General features: G+C 41.5%; 1 protein-coding gene across 3 annotated transcripts in view; it reads left to right on the top strand.

Moving 5' to 3' along the window:
• Positions 1-232: 232 nt before the first annotated feature.
• sema3aa (sema domain, immunoglobulin domain (Ig), short basic domain, secreted, (semaphorin) 3Aa) overlaps positions 233-21521 on the top strand; it is a 46265-nt gene continuing 24976 nt past the window's right edge. The window contains exon 1 of one of the 3 annotated variants that reach the window (XM_078787456.1): positions 233-363. Coding sequence is in view for 2 of the 3 variants with exons in the window: in XM_058077822.2 (XP_057933805.2) it covers positions 11826-11931 (106 nt within the window). In the remaining variant the exon portion in view is untranslated. Of the gene's footprint in view, positions 364-11354; positions 11932-21521 lie in introns of those variants that run through there. The other 2 variants (XM_058077822.2, XM_058077821.2) reach the window with 2 other exon arrangements.

The following is a 21521-nucleotide window of genomic DNA, read 5'->3' as shown; positions in this document are numbered from 1 at the left end:
CAGTACGCAACAGCGTACTTTGTATTTTGAGTATTTGTGTACCTCACAGCTAGGAGACCATGGTTCAGTTCCACCCTCGGCCATCTCTGTGTAGAGTTTGCATGTTCTTCCCATGCATGCGTGGGTTTTCTTTGGGTACTCCGGGTATCCTCCCACATTCCAAAAACATGCTAGGTTCATTGGCTAAAAAAAACCAACATCCATCACAACTCCTGTCTGTTGTCTATTACAGGTACATTAAAGATCAGCACCTTCATGGCCGCGTCATGGTCGTCACCACTCACCGGCCTGCTGATGGAAAATCTGTCATTGTCTACAACACCTGACCTTTTCGACCACGCGCTAACCTCTAAAAGGAAAGAGGTGAGTAATTAGCGAATGGAATGTGTTTTTTGTTCATATTTTGTAGGTCTGGGATGGGATTCATTGGATTTGCATGATTGACTATGGGAAAAATTGCCTCTTTTCTTTTCCTTTTGGAAGGAACTAATGATCAAATCCGACGTTCCGCTGTAGATTGTGTCTTCATGTACGCAAAGGACAATTTTTGCCCGAAATGGCTAATAGAACAAGCATATTATTTCTGAAATTGCTATATATTTAAATTGAATTTGACTTTGTTTACAAAAATAGCACAAAAGAAAAATAAAGGAAGCGGCACGGCGGTCGAGTGGTTAGCGTGCAGACCTCACAGCTAGAAGACCAGGGTTCAATTCCGGGTACCCCGGTTTCCTCCCACATTCCAAAAACATGCTAGGTTAATTGTCGACTCCAAATTGTCCATAGGTATGAATGTGAGTGTGAATGGTTGTTTGTCTATATGTGCCCTGTGATTGGCTGGCCACCAGTCCAGGGTGGACCCAGACAGCTGGGATAGGCTCCAGCACCCCCCCGCGAATAAAAGCGGTACAAAATGAATGAATTAATGAACATTGAGTCACGGAACGTGCTTAGAATGTGCGACACAGCCGACGGTTTGACTGTAAAGGAGTCCGCCACCGTTGGCTAGTCGATCCGTGCACAAGTTCGGAACACGGCCCCCTACTTCGACATGGACACGCCATGATTCCACATGTACGCTGTACCTGAGGCATAAAATGGCTGTAATGCGATCGCACCTCCCAGGTTCTTTGAAGCACCTAGCGTGAGTATACTCTAAAATGGCGTCTGCGTTTACACTTTAACTACACTGCGGCAAGGAGGTGCCATTTACGACGGCTACTGCTCTCAACGCCAATAAATGGAGGGTATTAAAGCAAGCACGTCGAAGTTTCCACATGTAATTGACTTCTAATTTGGTTAATTTGTGTGTCTCCAGATCGGCCGCTTGACTTCAAGGCGGCTTCATCCTCATTAGACGGTACTTTCAGACCCTAAACACATTTTTATTACCTTCATTTTACAGCCTACAATTTCAAAGAGGTCATGTAGTAGCCATGCAACTTCTGTGCTACTTCCTGTGTGCTTTTTCCATCCACACGCAAATGTGTGCAAAGGTTTGGGCACCCTGGACTAGTTCCATGATTCGTTCATTTATGAATCATTGGTGTTTGTTAGGGGCTGCACGGCGGTTGAGTGGTTAGCGCGCAGACCTCACAGCTAGGAGACCAGGGTTCAATCGCGTGGGTTTTCTCCGGGTACTCCAGTTTCCTCCCACATTCCAAAAACATGCTAGGTTAATTAGCCACTCCAAATTGTTTGTCTATGTGCCCTGTCTGTCAGTTTTGTCATCTAACATTGAATAGTACTGTAACTCCAAACGATGGTTTAGTCGTGAAAATGACGGAAATTGTCAGGGGTGCCCAAACTTATGGTACCACAGTATGCTGTTTTTTTATGATAGTCGTCAAACAAGGTTTGCATACAATTTTCAGTTTTCCGGGGCAGCATTCTGGATCCAAGGGAACGCCAACATCCTTAATATTCCACCCCCCCCCACACACACACAAAAAACAACAAGGGTGGCCACCTTTCTGCAGCGCTCAAATTTGTTTTTATTAACTGCAATGTCTGTCAGTTATGTCATCTAACATGGAATAGTACCGTAACTCCAAACGATGGTTTAGTCGTGAAAATGACGGAAATTGTCAGGGGTGCCCAAACTTATGGTACCACACTATGCTGGTTTTTTATGATAAATAGTCGTCAAACAAGATTTGCATACAATTTTCAATTTTCCGGTACAGCATTCTGGATCCAAGGGAACACCAACATCCTTAATATTCCAAAAAAAAACGACAGGGGTGGCCACCTTTCTGCAGCGCTCAAATTTTTTTTTTTTTACTGCTATGTCATCTAACATGGAATCGTACCATAACTCCAAACGATGGTTTAGTCGTGAAAATGACAGAAATTGTCAGGGGTGCTTAAACTTATGGTACCACACTATGCTGTTTTTTATGATAAATAGTCGTCAAACAGGGTTTGCGTACAATTTTCAATTTTTCGGTGCAGCATTCTGGATCCAAGGGAACGCCAACATCCTTAATATTAAAAAAAAAAAACAAAAAAAACGACAGCGGTGGCCACCTTTCTGCAGCATTTTTTTAACTGCTATGTTTGTCAGTTATGTCATCTAACATGGAATAGTACCGTAACTCCAAACGATGGTTTAGTCGTGAAAATGACGGAAATTGTCAGGGGTGCCCAAACTTATGGTACCACACTATGCTGTTTTTTATGATAAATAGTCGTCAAACAGGGACTATTTGCATTAAATTTTCCGGTGCAGCATTCCGGATCCAAGGGAACGGCAACATTTTGTGATTTGGTCGTACAGCTAGCAGTTTTGGCAGAGCTCTGCGCTCTCTTTTGAAAAGTGGCTGCAGTTATAAATCTTTATTGGATTGTTCCTTAATATTTCACCCCCCTCCCCTCTTTTTCCATGTGAAGCGCAGCCCTGAGAAGAGTTTTTTTTCCAAGTGTTTGGCTGGCCAAGTGTGAAAGATAATTGGCCACCTCGGACGTTTTAATGGAGCCGCTCTGATGGAGTCATTTGCTCGCACCACTTTGCATTTCATCACCCCCGTCTGTCAATTATACTTGATTTACAAGGTGTCTCGGGGAGAGGCAACGTGAAGCATCAATTTGCGCGCGGGTGATTGCGCCGGGAGTGAGGGGAGATGGCAGGATATATCACACATTACCACGGCGGAATGTCCTTCAATTATACTCAGTCCTGGTCCAGAGTGAGTCATCGTGGGCATTGGTCCTATCTCAGGTGTTTCGCTTTGGCGTTGCGTCGTGGCTTTCTGAACTACGGTTTCTACTTTGGTACAGGCGGGGGTGATCGCTCATGAAGTTTATATTTACACAGATGGTTTGCATCCACTCGGAGGGCCTTACAGCACCCCCCCCCCCCACTTCAACTTTGCATGACATAGGGTCTTAAAGTGACAGACATAAAGCAGGCAAGGTGATAACATGCTAATGACCTCTGGAGAAGGTTGGGATAATAAATAAAAGAAGGTACTTACTCTGTTAAAAATGAGCTTGAGGACAATATTTAGTAGTGGTATCTTTTTAATGAGGGGGGGGCGACAAAGGGGTCGATGAGTGGCGACTATTTTTTTCTCTGCATGTTCGCACATCTGCAGCGAATCAGTGCACAGGAACACGTGGAGGCTCCGTGTTGCCCATGTGCCAAAAGGCGTCCGTTATTTCAGCTAAGCTCGGAATACATAATTGAATATTTCCAAGGATTCAGCGTTTACACGGCAGAGATGGATGCTGGCCGCGTCGGTGAGCCGTGCACGTGCGGCTCTTTAGCGGCTCAACTTCCTCGGCTTTTATTATTTGCAGGTGTATCACTTGTAATTCTTGTGCTGCAATTCAATACCGATGCCTGCCAAGCCCCCTGCCTCGGTTTGGAGCGTTCAAGCTCTTTCCTGGATTACTCGTACTTTGGATTATTTCTATTCTGCAAGGAGGTGGCTGTCATTAATTACTTGTGAGAGGAGCGATTGCTGTAATTCGTTCCGGGCGAGCGAGTGAGCTGGTCTTGGGTTTGGACTTTTAGGTCATTTTGAGTTAGTATTAATAGAAGGGATGAGATGGATTAGAAGGCGCCCAAAGTACATGACAGTGAAGTGAACCTCAGTCACAAACTGGTGGTGGTTATCTATATCCGTAAGCACAGCTGCCCTGGGGTAGACTGACGGAAAAATGGCTGACAATTTGCACCTATGGCCTCTCTGACCAACCCCCGAACATTCCAGTCAGTCATTGGTCTGCAGTGGTTGGTCTGCAGTGGTTGGTCTGCAGTGGTTGGTCTGCAGTCATTGGTCTGCAGTCATTGGTCCGCAATCATTGGTCCGCAATCATTGGTCCGCAATCATTGGTTGTCATTCTGCATCATTGGTCTGCTGTCATTGGTCTGCTGTCATTGGTCTGCAATAATTGGTCTGCAGTCAGTCATTGGTCTGCAATAATTGGTCTGCAGTCAGTCATTGGTCTGCATTCATTGGTCTGCAGTCAGTCATTGGTCTGCATTCATTGGTCTGCAGTCATTGGCGGCAGTCATTGGTCTGCAGTCATTAGTCTGCAGTCATTGGTCTGCAGTCAGTCATTGGTCTGCAGTCAGTCATTGGTCTGCAGTCAATGGCGGCAATCATTGGTGGCAGTCATTGTTCTGCAGTCATTGGTCTGAAATAATTGGTCTGCAGTCATTGGTCCGCAGTCATTGGTCCGCAATCATTGGTCTGCAATCATTGGTTGTCATTCTGCATCATTGGTCTGCTGTCATTGGTCTGCAGTCAGTCATTGGTCTGCAGTCAGTCATTGGGCGGCAATCATTGGTCTGCAGTCAGTCATTGGTCTGAAGTCATTGGTCTGAAATAATTGGTCATCAGTCATTGGTTGTCAGTCATTGGTCTGCAATCATTGGTTGTCATTCTGCATCATTGGTCTGCCGTCATTGGTCTGCAGTCATTGGTTGTCATTTTGCATCATTGATGTCTGCACGCCTTTCAAAATAAATGTAACTTTATTCTGTAGTGCGTTTAGGAGTCCGACCATTTGCCCTCTGACTCGACAGGAGATGACCGTCAAACAAAACTTTAGGGGCCCTAAGACACAGCAGGTGGAACCCCTGTGAGACCTCATAGTGTGTCTGCAGAAGATTGACATGAAACATCATCCAAACACGTCCATCAATACTTCTCCTTCACCTCCCCATTCAAATAGCTTGCACCTTCATTTTTAAAGCTCTTTGGAGTCTCTCAGCGGCCCTTTTTCACTCAGACTGACTGTGGGTAGGGATGGGAGGCAGGCGTGAGACCCTGCCCACTCCTCCCGGGGCCCATAAGCCCCTCGATTTGACTCTAAAGAGGGAATAATGAGCTTCTCCGCTGTTGTCTCCCCCCCCTAAACCTCCATTCACAAGTACTTTCTGGCCCTGCGTTTTACACATACATTCATTTTAAAGGAGTCTAGGATTAGCCCCGCACCCCTGTTACTCCAGAATTCCAATTGGTCCTTTCCGCATCAGTGCTCGTCCTTTGGACTCTCGACAACCCGGGAGTCTTTTATCTCAGAGCGTGAAGTTGCACAGTCACTCATTTGAAGCATTGTGGCTGCTTGTTAGCTGCCCCCATTTGAAGTACTACAGTACTAGCTAAGTCCATTGTTTGGCTGGACCTCTACTTTGGCAGTCACATTTGGACCTCACCAAGTGGCTAGCACACTCGGCACACGGTTTGATTGCTATTAAAAATGGTAAGAATTGACATTTTGACAGTGAAATAGGCCGTTCATCAGCTGATCAAATGTTTTTTAGAACGTAGCTCAAGAAAATCAGAAACCCCCCAAAAACAGAAAAAAATGGAACAAAAAAAAATTAAGTAATAAAATAACAAAAAAACAAAAAAAAACAATCGGATGAAAAACATTTGAAATGACTTAAAAGTGTGGAGAAACAATGCAAATAAATAAAAATATAAAAGAAATTCAAACACGTAATACACAACTATAAATAAAGAAATGACTAAAAATAATACAAAATGACATAAAAAATAATGAAATTATTGAAAAAAATTACTTGCATAAAAAAACAAATAAAATGACTTAAAATTGTAGAAAGTAACAAAAAAATTACAAATCATGAAATAACAAAAACAGTCAAAAAAAACAATTGGACGAAATAAACATCTGAAATGACTTAAAAGTGTGGAGAAACAATGCAAATAAAAATATTTTAAAAATTCAAACACGTAACACACAACTACAAATAAAGAAATGGCTAAAATAATACAAAATGACATAAAAAAATTATTAAATTATTGCAAAAAATATTTGCATAAAAAAACAAATAAAATGACTTAAAATTGTAGAAAGTAACAAAATAATTACAAATAACAAAAACAGTAAAAAAAAAAAATGGACGAAATAAACCCTACCTTTTGCCCGAAGACAGCTGGGATAGACTCCAGCATTCCGTGACCCTAGTGAGAATAAGCGGCATACAAAATGGATGGATGGAGTAGTTAATGAGGTGAAAAAAGGTTTTGGGAATGCTTGATGATTCCAAGAGGTGAGTGGGAATGTTGTCCCGGTGGCAAATTTGTAAATATATGCTTTTTTTTAGGAATCTGGTATCTCCCGCATTCTGAAGTCAAGCCCTGTCATTCAGTGCCACATTTGGGCTGCGGGCTACCTGTTGAATAGCCCTTCCCACAACAATGATTATTATGGTTATTGTGATGGAATTGAATCCGCTTCATTTCCAGTCTCAGTTGGAGCTGGTCCAGCTTTATGAATCAGTGTTGCGTTACCGTCAAATTTCCACACATCCTGTAAGCGCTTCCCGATCCGCTCATCACCACCGTCATCTTAGACACACAGCTCCGTGGGGGGAAGGTCCGTCCGGCGAAATGGAGGGAAATGCATCAGCAATGAATACACAACAACTCCCCCCCTCATCCCTTACGTAGTCCAGATGTTTGACTTCTCTTCCCACTGCAATGTGGTTCCACTTATTTATGCACTCATTCCTGCAGCGTGGAAGTGGAAACGGGATGGGCACCGACGGGAATGTGGTGAAGCATCGGTAGAGAGAGATTATCTGGGTGCTGTCTTGTCCGTGACGGGGTTGCCTGACCCCATTGCACCCCCGGAGGCTGACCTGTGACCTCTTGGAAAAGGGATGAAACCTCCCAGCAGTGGTTCTCAACCGGCGGGTCGGGACACAAAAGTGTGTTGCGGACCATTGTGGACGGGTCGCAGACAGCAAGTCACAAATGAAATTCAAACACGTAATACACAACTACAAAAAAAAAAAAGACTGTAAAAATAATAAAAAATAATACAAAATTACATAAAAAATAATGAAATTATTGAAAAAAAAGAACTCACATTAAACAAAGAAAATGACTTAAAATTATTGGAAGTAACAAAAAAATTACAAATAATAAAATAACAAAAAACAAACAAAAGAACAATCGGACGAAAAACATTTGAAATGACTTAAAAGTGTGGAGAAACAATGCAAATAAATAAAAATATAAAAGAAATTCAAACACGTAATACACAACTACAAAAGAATGACTGTAAAAATACAAAATTACCTAAAAAATAATGAAATTGTTGAAAAAAATAACTCGCATAAACAAATAAAATGACTTAAAATTATAGAAAGTAACAAAAAAATTATAAAAAATAAAATAACAAACGGTACAAAAAAATCAATGGGACGGAATAAACATTTGAAATGACTTAAAAGTGTGGCGAATCAATGCAAATAAATAAAAATATAAAAGAAATTCAAACACGTAATGAATACACAACTACAAATAACGAAATTACTGTACAAAAATACAAAATGTCATAAAAAAATAATAAAATTGAAAAAAAATCATGCACAAAAAAGAAATAAAATGACTTAAAATTATAGAAGGTAACAAAAAATGACAAATAATAAAATAACAAAAAGCAATTGAACAAAAAACATTTGAAATGACTTAAAAGTGTGGCGAATCAATGCAAATAAATAAAAATGTAAAAGAAATTCAAACACGTAATTAATACACAACTACAAATAAAGAAATGACTGTAAAAATAATACAAAATGACATAAAAAATAATGAAATTATTGAAAAAAATTACTTGCATAAAAACTAATAAAATGACTTAAAATTATAGAAAGTAACAAAAAATGACAAATAATAAAATAACTTTTGGACGTGTGTGCTATTAGTAGCTGTTAGTACAAATTAATATACTTCAATAAAATACGGTAAAAATGACCACATTTCACACGTAGCTGCAAATGCTGATTAATCATGATGAATTAATTTGATTGACAGCCCTGGTATTAAAACCTTGTTATACGTCTACAACAAATGACCCGATCGCTTCTGCATGTTTCCAGCCCATTTATCTGCGGCGTGGACCGGCCCCCCCCCCGGTGGGAATAAAACACGGAATAAATTAGCTGTGAAACTTCCACACGCCTCAAACATACTGAAGACTTTTGTCGAGTTTTTCCGTCATAACCGCTTATCCAGATGTTCCCCCAGGTAGATGTTTGATGACCACATGCTGCCTGCCGGGCCCATGATGATGTATGAGGTGACACCCCCCCGGCACCCCTCCCTCGCAGCCACGACGTACGTGTGATGGGAAAAAGTCCAGACTTGCACGATTATCTCTCCGACCCTCCCATCCTGCCCTGTCAGTAATAGTCACCCGTTTTGTTTTCCAAATTCCGCCCCCTCGCTTGTCGTAATCGGACCCCCGGATACTTCCTGGTTTGCATACCTGCGTCAGGGCCAATCACTCAACGTCTTTAGCACTAAAGTCAGAACTTTGCTACCGTTCTTCCTCTGCTCCGAGCTTCCTGGCCCTTTTGCTGACGAAGAGGCTGCCGCGTGACCCGTCCTAACCTGGGATGGTCGGGTTGGCGAGTGCAAAGTGAGCAGGAAGTGGCAGAAAGGAAGTGGATGCTGGGTGTACCTTGAACTTAACGAGGCGTCATCGGGTATGATATAAGCCCCGGGTGCTTTTCCAGTTGAGGAGGTGAAAGGTCGAAGTACAGGGTGGGGACCTTTATGATTTTTTTTCCCCCAAAAATAAACACCGCCGCCCGCGGTACCGGGTCCACGGGTGTTGCGTAACAGCAGGAATGAAATATAAATATATACATTTCATTTAGTAATAATATGCAATACTAAAAGTTGGCCAGTTAGCCGCCCTGCCCACCTCGTTCACATAAACAGGGTGTCTCGTGTGTCCCCCCCTCCCTCCCTATTTTTACCAGCAGGCGCTGAAAGCCTCTGGAAGCCGCTCGTCAATAGGCATCTCATTCCTGCGCCAGCGGCGTGTCACCATTTATTAAGTCGTCATTACTCAGACCGCGACTCAAATAGATGGGGCGAGGATAGGGCGGGCTGTTGCCGCGCTCCCTAAAGGGCGCCCCCCCCACCCCCAAAGGCGTGTTTCGGCAGATCGATGCAGGTAGCCGGGCAGCCATTAGCCGAGCTAATGCAGACAAATGGTGGTGTTTGGGGCGGGGGGGCAAAGAGGTGGATGGATAGAGAGGACACTTTCATGTCTGTCTGCACGTCTTGTTGTTTTGGGTAAACATCCAAAAAGGCCATTTGGGCTAAAAGGGTGATGAGATGTGGGCGTGTTGATTGACGCGCTGATGGAAAACCGACGACCAAAACACTCGCCGAGGGGTCACTTTGTTCGGTTGCGCTTCCTTGCGCCGGAATCCAACATGGCCGTTGCTGGAGCACGACGGGACCCTTATCTGAGGTCCTCCTCGCGGCGTGCCAGTTGACACATCAGCGCCCGTGTTTATCCAAGCTTTTATCAACTCAACACCGACACTCACCCCGGAGGAAGCGGCACACCACAGAAAGCCACCTGCGGGTACAACTGGGGGGTGTTGGTTGACTCGGGGAGGGGGGGGGGTCATTTCCACCGCCTCCCCCTCCTCCGTTGCTAATGTGAATGACTTTCCCAGAGACTCCAGGGGTTGACCACCTATTGGTAACAGCTTTCTGGGGGCGAGTAAAGGGGGGGGGGTAAACGTACACAAATGACGGTGGGACGTAGAACGTAAGCACGGGCCGCTATGATAACCAAAATAAAACACTATTATCTACAGCTTTAAAATGTAGAATGTAAAAAAATATAAAAAATACAAGCAGTTGATGTTTGCTAAATAAATTAAACTATATTAGGAAAGCAGGAAGTGAACAAAAAATATTTTTTAAAAAGTAAAAAAAAAAATTAAGTAAAAAAAATATTAGGAAAGCAGGAAGTGAACAAAAAATAATTCAAAAAATTATAAAATAAAAAAAATTAAACTATATTAGGAAAGCAGGAAGTGAATGAAAAAAATTAAGTAAAAAAAATATTAGGAAAGCAGGAAGTGAACAAAAAATAATGCAAAAAAATTATAAAATAAAAGAAATTAAACTATATTAGGTAAGCAGGAAGTGAACAAAAATATATATATATATTTCTAAACAAGTAAAAAAAAACTTTAACGATATTAGGAAAGCAGGAAGTGAATGAAAAAAAAATAAGTAAAAAAATTAGGAAAGCAGGAAGTGAACAGAAAATAATTCAAAAAAATTATAAAATAAAAAAATTTAAATTAAACTATATTAGATAAGCAGGAAGTGAACAAAAAATATATATATTTCTAAAAAAGTAAAAAAAAAACTTTAACGATATTAACAAAGCAGGAAGTGAACAAATGTAACAGTTACTGATTATAAAAGTACCAGATGGAGGGGTAGGATTTAATAAGCTTTGCTTCTTCCTACTCCTTTTGGACATGTGGAACTGTGAACTGATTATGGGATGTTCAAATGAAATGAAATCATTATTACCAATTACCATTACGTACTGGTTGAAAAGAAAACAACGGCTAGTGAAAACCATTTGATAGTCAACATGAAGACAGTGGTAAATTATATTTCTATAAATTCTGTTATAATATGCCATTACATTACATTGTAATATTTTTTTAAAGCATAAAAAAGCTTTTTATGACTTTCTGGATCAGGGTTTTAACATTGTTAGAGTCCTGCAGACATAAAATAACACCCCAACAGTCACTTTTACACTCTTGTTATTCTTCTATTGGAATCATGTAGACATCAAATAATAAGGATAGGTAGTAGGTGACAAATTACTGCGATTATATTATTATATTATAATCGACTTCCCGCATCGCTAAAAATAAAATCCCTTCAAAGAATTCTCATCTCCGAATGAAAACAAACATTCCGAGCGTGTAATGACACAAAAACGCAGGCGGATGAGACAACACTACTCGTGTTGGTGTTTCATGGTCGCTGTCAAGTTATCCCGCCCCCATGGCTCTCTCTCCTATCTCTCGCTTAGCCGCCCCCCCCCCGGCCCCCACCCCCCTGTCCTCCAGTCCTCGCTCGCTCCCTCTCTCTCTCCGGCAGTCTGCCGGAGCTCCACACAAGGATTAGAGGCTTGCTGTGGTGTCAGACAGAAGACGGAACCACACACGTCTCCAGAAGATTAGATGGTCGCGGCGGACACATTTGGTCGTTCATCTCGTCTCCACGCGGCCTCCACCTGATTGCCGAGATCTTACCTGAGACATAAACCACAGGGACTACCTCCTGGACCTCCACACGGGGAGCCATGTGAGCTGCACCCCACTTCCCCAACACTCTCCGCCGGATCCCTCCCCCGTCCCTACATCATCCACCTTCTGGACTCCCGTAGAGGGAACCTGTGGGCAGCTCGCCCCCTCGGAGACACCGCTTTTCGGGGTGAACCGGTTGGGGTGTGAGTGGCGCCCTGGTCTGGAGGCCCGCCGGCAGCACCCCAGCACCATGGATTACCTCTTCAGCTTTGTGGTGCTGCTGTGCGGGGCAGCGCAACCGGGGGTGGGACTGGAGCCCAGGCACAACGTCCCCAGGCTCAAGCTGTCATATAAGGGTAAGCCCGTTCTGTGTTCAACTCCCCGTCGGCTCGTCTCGGCGGGTCTCGTGTTGACTTTTGAATTCCTTTAATTTCGGCTATTTCGGTCAGCGGTTGCTTCCAAAGCATCTTCCCTCAACTTGTTACTTTGCCTCCGGCTCGGAATTTCATGTAACGTATATCCAGATTGGTTCCATATGCCGAGGAAAAGGGTCCTTTGCCTGAAGTTAAATGTATATTTTGGCCCCCGTTCCTGTGCAGCCCCTGTTAAGTGGGGTGGACAGCGTCTTGTTTTAATGGCTGCTGTCCCAAAAATTTGGAAAAGCGTGGAGGTGCGGCTTCACGCGGTTTTCCTTGAAGGTGGATCCAAAATGGAGCCGGACTTGATGTTCTTTTTGGATGTTGAACGGTGCATGCGTTTATTGTGGAATTACACGGAATTACATGTCATTCCGTCCTCGCTGTGTTATTTTGAGGGGACTACCGAGCGCCGCCTCTTCCTGCACGCCAGGTTCCGCCCCCCTCCAACTTTTACCACCTCACCCTGAATAATAATAACATTTTCGGCATACTTTTGGAGAGGCTCGGAAGGATTCTGTTGTGGTTCTCGGCCTAAAAAACGTGATCAGAGGTACCCGCCTGTGGACTGTGATCTTTTTTTAGTCTGGCACTCTCTCTCTCTCGTAAAATCTTTCTCTCGGAAAATTTATGATCAATCGCCGGCAATTTGCAACAGACAACAGGACTTTGCGGTGGAAGGACTCCCTGGCTCTATTTTCGAAAATCCAGTGTTGAGGGCGAATGTGATGTTTGCCACTCTAATTGGCGTTCTATCTTGGGACGACTTCTTTTCTTCAACTTATATTTAGCGGCCGGCTATATGACATGTTTCATCATTCCGACGTTGTAATTTTGAGACGATTTGTTTTTCCTTTATCACTGTTTTTTTGTCGTTGACTCGCACTTGGCGGTCTTTCGACCCAGGAAGCGGCTTTTATAGATTGTCTGGTGGCACAAAATTAAACTATTAGGAAAGCAGCAAGTGAACAAAAAATATGTATATTTTTTTAAAGTAAAAAAAACTAAACTATATTAGGAAAGCAGGAAGTGAACAAAAATAATTAAAAAAAAAAAAAAAAAGTAACATTTTTTTTAAAAGTAAAAAAAAATGTAACTATATTAAGAAAGCAGGAAGTGAACAAAAAACAATTTAAGTTAAAAAAAATATTAGGAAAGCTGGAAGTGAACAAAAATATGTATATTTTTTTAAAGTAAAAAAAACTAAACTATATTAGGAAAGCAGGAAGTGAACAAAAATAATTTAAAAAAGTAAAAAAAAAAAGTAATTTTTTGTTTTTTAAAGTAAAAAAAATTTAAACTATATTAGGAAAGCAGGAAGTGAACAAAAAACAATTTAAGTTAAAAAAAATATTAGGAAAGCAGGAAGTGAACAAAAAATAATTTAAAAAAATAAATAAAAAAATAATTAAACTATATTAGGAAAGCAGGAAGTGAACAAATGTAACAGTTACTAATTGTAAAACTACCAGATGGAGGGGTAAGATTTAATAAGCTTTGCTTCTTCCTACTCCTTTTGGACATGTGGAACTGTGAATTGATTATGGGATGCACTCAATTGTAATCTGATGCATGTTCAAATGAAATTAAACCATTACCATTACCATTAATTGGCGTTCTATATCTTGGGACGACTTCTTTTCTTCAACTTATATTTGGCGGCCGGCTATTGTGACATGTTTCATTATTCCGACGTTGTAATTTTGAGACAATTTGTTTTTCTTTTATCACCGTTTTTTGTCGTCGACTCGCACTTGGCGTTCTTTCGACCCAGGAAGCGTCAGCTTTTATAGATTGTCTGGTGGCGCAAAGTGGGGGGTCGGGGGCCAGCCGAAGCCGTGTTTACACGACTTCCACTGCGAAGGGGAAGGATGCTGATAGTGTCCAGATGAGGACTCTGCAGGAGGCGTTTCCACGGCAACCGGCTGTATGTATGCATGCGACTCGTAGTGATGACGCATGCGGTGAATAAATCTGCCGGGACTTACCTGATCTGAGTCCCCCCCCTGGGTGCCATCGTGTCATCTCGCGCTTAGGCCGGCCTGGAAGCGCCGCTGGGGTGGGGTGAGGGGATGGGGGGGTGGGTGTCATCCTTCTTCCAGCCATCTGTGTGAAGAATGGCATTCCCATGTGTCAGCCTCTTCACTTTTAAGGCCATGACAGCCCGTGGAAAAAAAAAACGTCAGCCTGTATCTGCATTAAGTGCATGAGTGACGAATAAAAGGACGCGCTCTTTTGTTTGTATGTGACGGGACTCGACGCTCCCGACGGGATTGCTTCAAAAGAACCAAAAATGTGTCGCTGATTGCTGGAACGTGGCGTCTCAGGACCCACAGGTGTCTCGATTTGCCCGCCACGGGATAATGGCGGCAGGAGGAACTGGCAGGAAGACGGCCGCAGACGGAAGAGAGGCTGGCGGTGGAGTGAGGTGTCACTCATCTCCTCTCCCAGCATAGTAATTAAGTCAAATAAACGACTAGGCGGAATCCTCCGGGGGCGGACGACTGGAGGGGGGGGGGATAGACAGTCAAACAAACGGCGAGCCAGAGACTTCCACAACCGCACGAGTGCTGAGTGAAGCGTTTGGCGTGGAAGACGGAAACAACCTGGGATTTTGGAACTGTCAAATAAACGCACGCGAAGAAGCGATCTCCGCAAAGGAGCGCTGATGACAGACTTCCAGTGGGGGCGGCGGGGGCAAGTCGGAGACCAAGTTGGTCCTCCAGGCCGGCGTGGAAAGGACATAAGAGGGAGTGCATGAGCGGCCAGTTGGAGAGATAAAATGTGTCCTCGCGGGACAGCTGGCGCGGCAAGTGCAGAGTGAATGATTTCCCAGAGTGTGTCAGTTGGGGGGGGCGGAAGAGGGGGGGGCGCAAATGCTCCATAACTTCAAGGAGGCACAAGGATGATGGCAGGAGTTAATGATTTTCTCCTTTGGAGGCAGAGTACAGTGAAAGCCAAGTCCAAGCCAAGTCGTTGATGCCATTCGAAAAAAAAAAACAAAACGTTCCCTTCCATGATGTCAACGTTTGGGAAACATCCGTGCTAATGCTAGCCGACAAAAAGGCCAAAAAGTATTCCCGGGATATTAATCCTGGTGAGTTACGCGTGTCAACATGGGAATTCCTGTCTGGTGGAAGTCAACTCATGCTAACTTTGCCAACCGAGGGAACTTCACTCACTTTCTCCCCTTGTGGTCTAATACGGGAAATACCCCCCCCCCCCCCCCCACGATGGCGGCATTGGTGATTCAGCATTAACTTGGGTGTCACCAGACGCTATCCACACTGAAATCTTCTCGGGTCCAAACAGCTAAATATTTCATCCTGTCATCCACACGGGAACACGTATTTTGGTCTCACTCCGTTCATGCCGTTGTTCCATGGAGTGAACCCACTTCCTGCTTGTCTGTATGCAGGAAACGAGGAAAATAGACTGCATTGTGGTGTCCACGAGACACCGTGTGAATCCCTAACATTGGGTTTTTGATGAACCTCCAAAACTTTTTGAAGGCCTTTTTTTTCTTTTTGCAGTTTCCAAAATTTGGTAAAAATATCTAAATACATAACTAAAATACATGTTCTACTTTTAGAAAGTATCTCAATTGTTCTTATGTTTCACTGATAAGATTAGATTTCACTGTTTCTCATCAGGCGGTTTCGCAAGACTTAAGACTAAGAAGTCACTTTTATTGCAAATGTTGATCTGAAATCGAAGGAGAATGATTTGGGTTTTCTTGGCAGTCTCAGGTTTTTGCCGTTTGCTGAACGGAACGTCAATTACGGATGAGTTTGGATGTTCCGAGCGAAGGATCCCATTCAAATAGAAATATTTCTACTATTTCTACGGAAGCCCAAGGACTAGAGGTTTCACCAAGGGGTGTCCAAAGTGTGTACCGGCTGTTTTTTTTTGGTCACGAGGTGGCAGCTCTCACTCAGTGTAGAAGTGGTATGTTTTTGGCTTCTGAATAAATTCGTAGCTAACTGGTTAGCTCGTCAGCTTGGTCCCGGCAGCATAAGAGTTTTGGCAATGTGATGTAAACAAAGAATAATGGGAATGAAAAGGTGAATATAGGGGTGTTATGTCATTCCCACGGGGCTGGAATAATGTTAAAAACTGGATTTTGAAAGTCATAAACGGGTTTTCCGTCCTCTAACTGAATCTATATCGCAGAAATTCACTTATTATGATCATGTGTAGAACCAACAATTTTTTTTTTTTTTAGCATATATTTGCAAAATATCCTTTCTTTTTTTCCTTTGTGGCTCTTGCTGTGTGAAGTTTGGACTCTGGCTCTTATGCACAATGCGTGGCTCTCACGGATCAATGCATTCCTCAAGGGAATACCTGCAGAAGCCTCTCCTCCAGAAGGAATCTAAAGGTCGGACCGTGACCCCCCGGCCATCCCCGGGTCCACACTCCAACACTTGAGCAACCTGATGATTGCTGGTGTAATTATGGCGTCCGCTGCGCCGCCACGTGATGGGCGTCCTCGCATGGGCGTTGACCGTGAAGTGAAGAAGGCCCGGAATCCGGACGAGCCCGACACGGCTCCTAAATAGAGACTGGCTGTTGAACCGCATCGACTGCAGTCTGGCCCCATAATAAGCCCGCCTGTCTACGGTGGATGTCGGTGAGACGCTGGCTAATCGGCAAGGCAGCATCTCATCCCGGTCTCGTCCGACCACCCCCGCCGACGGCCGGACGGGAATAATTACAAGGTGTTCTCCTCGCTCGCCAGCTTGGGAGACGCCGTCCCCCCGTGTCACTCCGCCCCCCCGTGGAGAAACCGCGGTAGCGCCCGACTATAAGTAGGATGTTTGGATTCTCACGCTGTTCATGGCTTGGCTGTCATTTGGCCGCCCGCTTCCGCATTCCCCGACCCCACAGCCACCATGTTTTGCCGCGGCTTTGTTGTTTTTTTTTCTTGGACGCGTCCGTGTGTTCAACCCAAATGGACCACATATTCTGACTCTGACTCACACGCATGTGTTTGGCCGCCGTGTGCAGACGCCCGGCGTGCCACGCATTCTACCGGAGCCTGCTGGCGCTCGGCAGCCGGCGACGGTCAACCCACAGGAAGGCCGGCGTTTCTTTAATTCGTACTCACGCCGTCATGGAGTCACAATACGCTAGGACGTTTGGGAATTAGCATAGAAAAGGTAGTAAAATTATAGCCGTCACGTTCTTTTCACATTTTGATGATGCACACAAAAAAAAGGAAAAAGTCCAACAAAAATGACAGAATTTGTAATTTTCTAATCATATTAGTTGATCTTAAAAATAAATATATAATACTACACAGAAACCAAAAAAAACCCAAAATGATAAATGGTAATCATGATTTAAAAAAAAAAAGTCAATCAACAAAACACCAATGTTGGCACACCTCACATCATTTATGATAAATAAAAAATATATATTTATATATACATATATATATATTTATTAATTAATTTTAATAAACAAGAACATTAAAAAAAATCAATCAACAAAACACCAATATTGGCACACCTCACATCACTTATGATAAATAAAATATATATTTTTAAATATATTTTTAAATAAAATATATATTTATATAAATTTTAATGATAAAATATATATTTATAAATATATTTTTAAATAAATATATATTTATATTAATTTTAATAAACAAGAACATTTAAAAAATCAATCAGGAAAAATATTTAAAAAATCAATCAATCAACAAAACACCAACACTGGAACACCTCACATCATTTATGATTAAAGAAATTGTATATTTATTAATTTTAACAAACAAGAACATTTTAAAAAAATTTGTACAAATATTTTAAAAAATACACCACAATCAGAAACCCTCCTTACATAATTTATGTTTTATTAGGAATCATTTCATACAAGAAAATACTAATAGATAAATATAAATACCAATCACCAAATTTTAATCAGTAATAAAATAAATAAACAATAAATAACCAATACGCCAAATTAGGGACGCTTCATTTAATTTCTGATGGATTGAAAATAAAACTAATATAAATTAGATGAAATATTAAGGAGACCTCTGAGATTATTTTCATAAGCAAGAACATTTGGAACATCAATCAGTCAATAAAAATCAAATAAACAAGCAAATACACCAAATTATGGAAGCCTTCCACGTGGTTATGGTTGATTCATTCAGCATAATCTGGAATAGAAATATTCTGTATGCGATATGTTTGATGCCCTTTTCACATCCACCAAACCATCTCCATGGCAACGGCAGCACCCCGGGAAAGGGCACACGTGTGCTCTCTGTGAACTTGTCTTGTTATTATGTCTAGTGTACTACGTAATGGGTGTGTAAAGCTGACTTTAGGGCTGTTATTTCCTGTCTGGAGGGCTCTAATGATGTTCCAATAATGTCAACTGTTTTTTGGTGCTCCAACTGTAGAAGTATTAGATTTAGGAACCAGGAAGTTCATTGGTGGCCAGAAATGAGGAAGTACTGTAATATAGTATCATTGCTGCCCCCCCCCCCCCAATCCCCCTACCCCCCAACACAGCTGTTTGTTCTAGTCTGTTGGGAAAAGGTTGTCGTTCCCATCAGCAGTTGGGATGTGAGCTTCAGTTGTCTTTGCACAAACAAAGCGATGCCCACCCTAAGACATGCTGGACCGCCCGCCCGGTCGCCCGCCCGTCCGGTCACCCACCCGGACGTGCATGCGAGCCGGCAGGGGGGCTGCAAGCACCTGTGTTTGCCGTGTGTGGCTTGGGTTACAGGAGGGTGCAGATTGCTGAACCCCGCCCACGGGCGGGTGCCCCACCTGCTAAGTCTCGTCAGTGGCGTGCCCGGCCAGAGAGAAGGGTGTTCAATCGGAGCAGAATCGGGTTACAAATTAGCAGAAGACGCACTGATAGACAGCAGACGGACACATGGCACCGGCAGGAATAATGATATTCCTTTGGACACTTAATTAGGTACACCCGCACCGCCAATGTGGGACTTTGTGACGTGACGCTGTACGACGTCATCGCCCATACAAATATTCCGTCAAAGAAGACAAAAAAACATTTTATGATTTAATCAAGTTGGAACACAAAGACAATTTTTTATATTTTTTATTTTAAGTAACATGAATTAAAAGACAAAAAACAGCATTTTATGATTTAATCAAGTTGGAACACTCAAAGACAAATTTTAATATTTTAACTAACATGAATTAAAAGACAAAAAACTGCATTTTATGATTTAATCAAGTTGGAACACTCAAAAGAAGAAACAAAAATTATTTTAAGTAGCATTCATAAAAAGACAAAAAACAGCATTTTATTATTTAATCAAGTTGTAACACTGAAAGAATAATTTTAATATTTTTTATTTTAACTAACATGAATTAAAAGACAAAAAACAGCATTCTATGATTTAATCAAGTTGTAACACTCAAAAGAAAAAAATTAATATTTTTTATTTTAACTAACATGAATTAAAAGACAAAAAACAGCATTTTATGATTTAATCAAGTTATAACACTCAAAGAATTTTTTAAATATTTTTTATTTTAACTAACATGAATTAAATAAATTTCATAAATTAACATGAATAATAAATTAAATTCTAATAAAATTCCAATATATTTTTTATGTAAATGATCCCAATAATGACGTAAGAAAAAAGCAAGTGAGGGGAGAAAAGACAAAAAAAACAGCATTTTATGATTTAATCAAGTTGTAACACTCAAAAGAAGAAACATTTTATTTTAAGTAACATTCATAAAAAGACAAAAAACAGCATTTTATTATGTGACACTCAAAACATTTTTTAAATATTTTTTATTTTAACTAAAATGAATTAAAAGACAAAAAAACAGCATTTTATGATTTAATCAAGTTATAACACTCAAAGATATTTTTTTATATTTTTTATTTTAACTAACATGAATTAAATAAATTTCATAAATTAACATGAATAATAAATAAAATTCTAATAAAATTCGAATATATTTTTGTATGTAAATGATCCCAATAATGACGTAAGAAAAAAGCAAGTGAGGGGAGAAAAGACAAAAAAAACAGCATTTTATGATTTAATCAAGTTGTAACACTCAAAAGAATTTTTTTAATATTTTTTATTTTAACTCACATGAATTAAATAAATTTTATAAATGAACATGAATAATAATAAATTAAATTCTAATCAAATTCTAATATATTTTTGTATGTAAATGATGCCAAAAATGACGTAGGAAAAAAGCAAGCGAGGAGAGAAAAGACCAGAATAATAATTAAAAAAAAAAAAAACATCCCAGATGATCAAGAGGCCGTCCCGGGACTGTTAGCCGCTGTGATGCTAGCAAAGCAGGATGTCATGGTGGATCAGGTGTACCTAATATTGTGGCCAGTCTGTGTCAAAGAGCAATTTGCAAAAAAAATGGCCGACTGAAGTCCCTACGCTATGTGTGTGTGTGTGTGTACGTGTGTGTGTGGTCTCAGGGAGCCGTCCGCCATGATTGTCGGCCATTACTTTGCACTCTGATCCTCAGCGTCCGTTCGTCTTCGCCGCAGCGTGGATTTGCATACCAACGCGTCCCGTGCGTGCGTACGTGCGCTCCCTTGAAACCAGAAGCAGGGAGAACGCTTGTTAGCAAGAACATCGGCGGTGCGCCTGTGTGGGCTCCCTGCGGCAGGCGCCATCGGCCTCGAGCCGTCTGCGGTCGCCATGCCGCAGGGGAAGTCGCTGGCTGCGGTCCCGCCGTGCAGTGGCGGGAGGAGACGCACGCTAATCAGATGCTTCCCGAGGCCACCACGTGCTCTTGGGATTGTCATGGAGTCTTCGTTCCTCGTTCCTCGTTCCTGAGTTGGACGACTTGTGTTTGATGGGCCAAAGCGTGCAGATCGTCAACGTGGTTTCATTCCCAGACCAGGAGGTCTTCCCTCCTTCTACCTCATTTCAGAAACAACAGCATGGAAAACACTCTGCTTCTTCCTACTCCTCTTCGGAATCGTTGAAGAATAATTCCGTCAAAGAAAATACATTTTCATAAATACCAATTCTTAACAAATAAATAACCAAATTAACAAAATTCAATGCCATCGTACAAAAGAAAAGAAAAATAAATCAATAAAAAGGAGATTTTAATGAACAAGAAAATAATAATAAAAAAAACAATAAAAAGTCAATACAGCAAATACAATGTACATAGTTTATGATAAATACAATAAATACAATCTTCATTTTCATTCATGTAAATACAACTCATATTTCTGGCATCGCTCATTCCATTTCCATAAGCAGAACAAAACTCTATTCATTAAAGAATAAATATCATTTTGTATGTGTTACATAAAATTATTAATATATTTGCTAGAATATCATCCAATATTATTGTATGAGTTACATAAAATAAATCATATATTTGCCACAATATCATCTAATATTATCGTATGAGTTCCAAAAAAATCATATATTTGCTAGAATATCATCCAATATTATTGTATGAGTTACATAAATAATAATATATTTGCCACAATATCATCCAATATTATTGTATGAGTTACATAAA

This window comes from Doryrhamphus excisus, linkage group LG2, assembly GCF_037039965.1.
Source record: "Doryrhamphus excisus strain RoL-2023G ecotype Guam linkage group LG2, RoL_Dexc_Guam_v1.1, whole genome shotgun sequence".
NCBI lineage: Eukaryota > Metazoa > Chordata > Actinopteri > Syngnathiformes > Syngnathidae > Doryrhamphus > Doryrhamphus excisus.
Note: the sequence above shows the minus strand (reverse complement) of the source record. Positions and strands in the feature narration are given on the sequence as shown.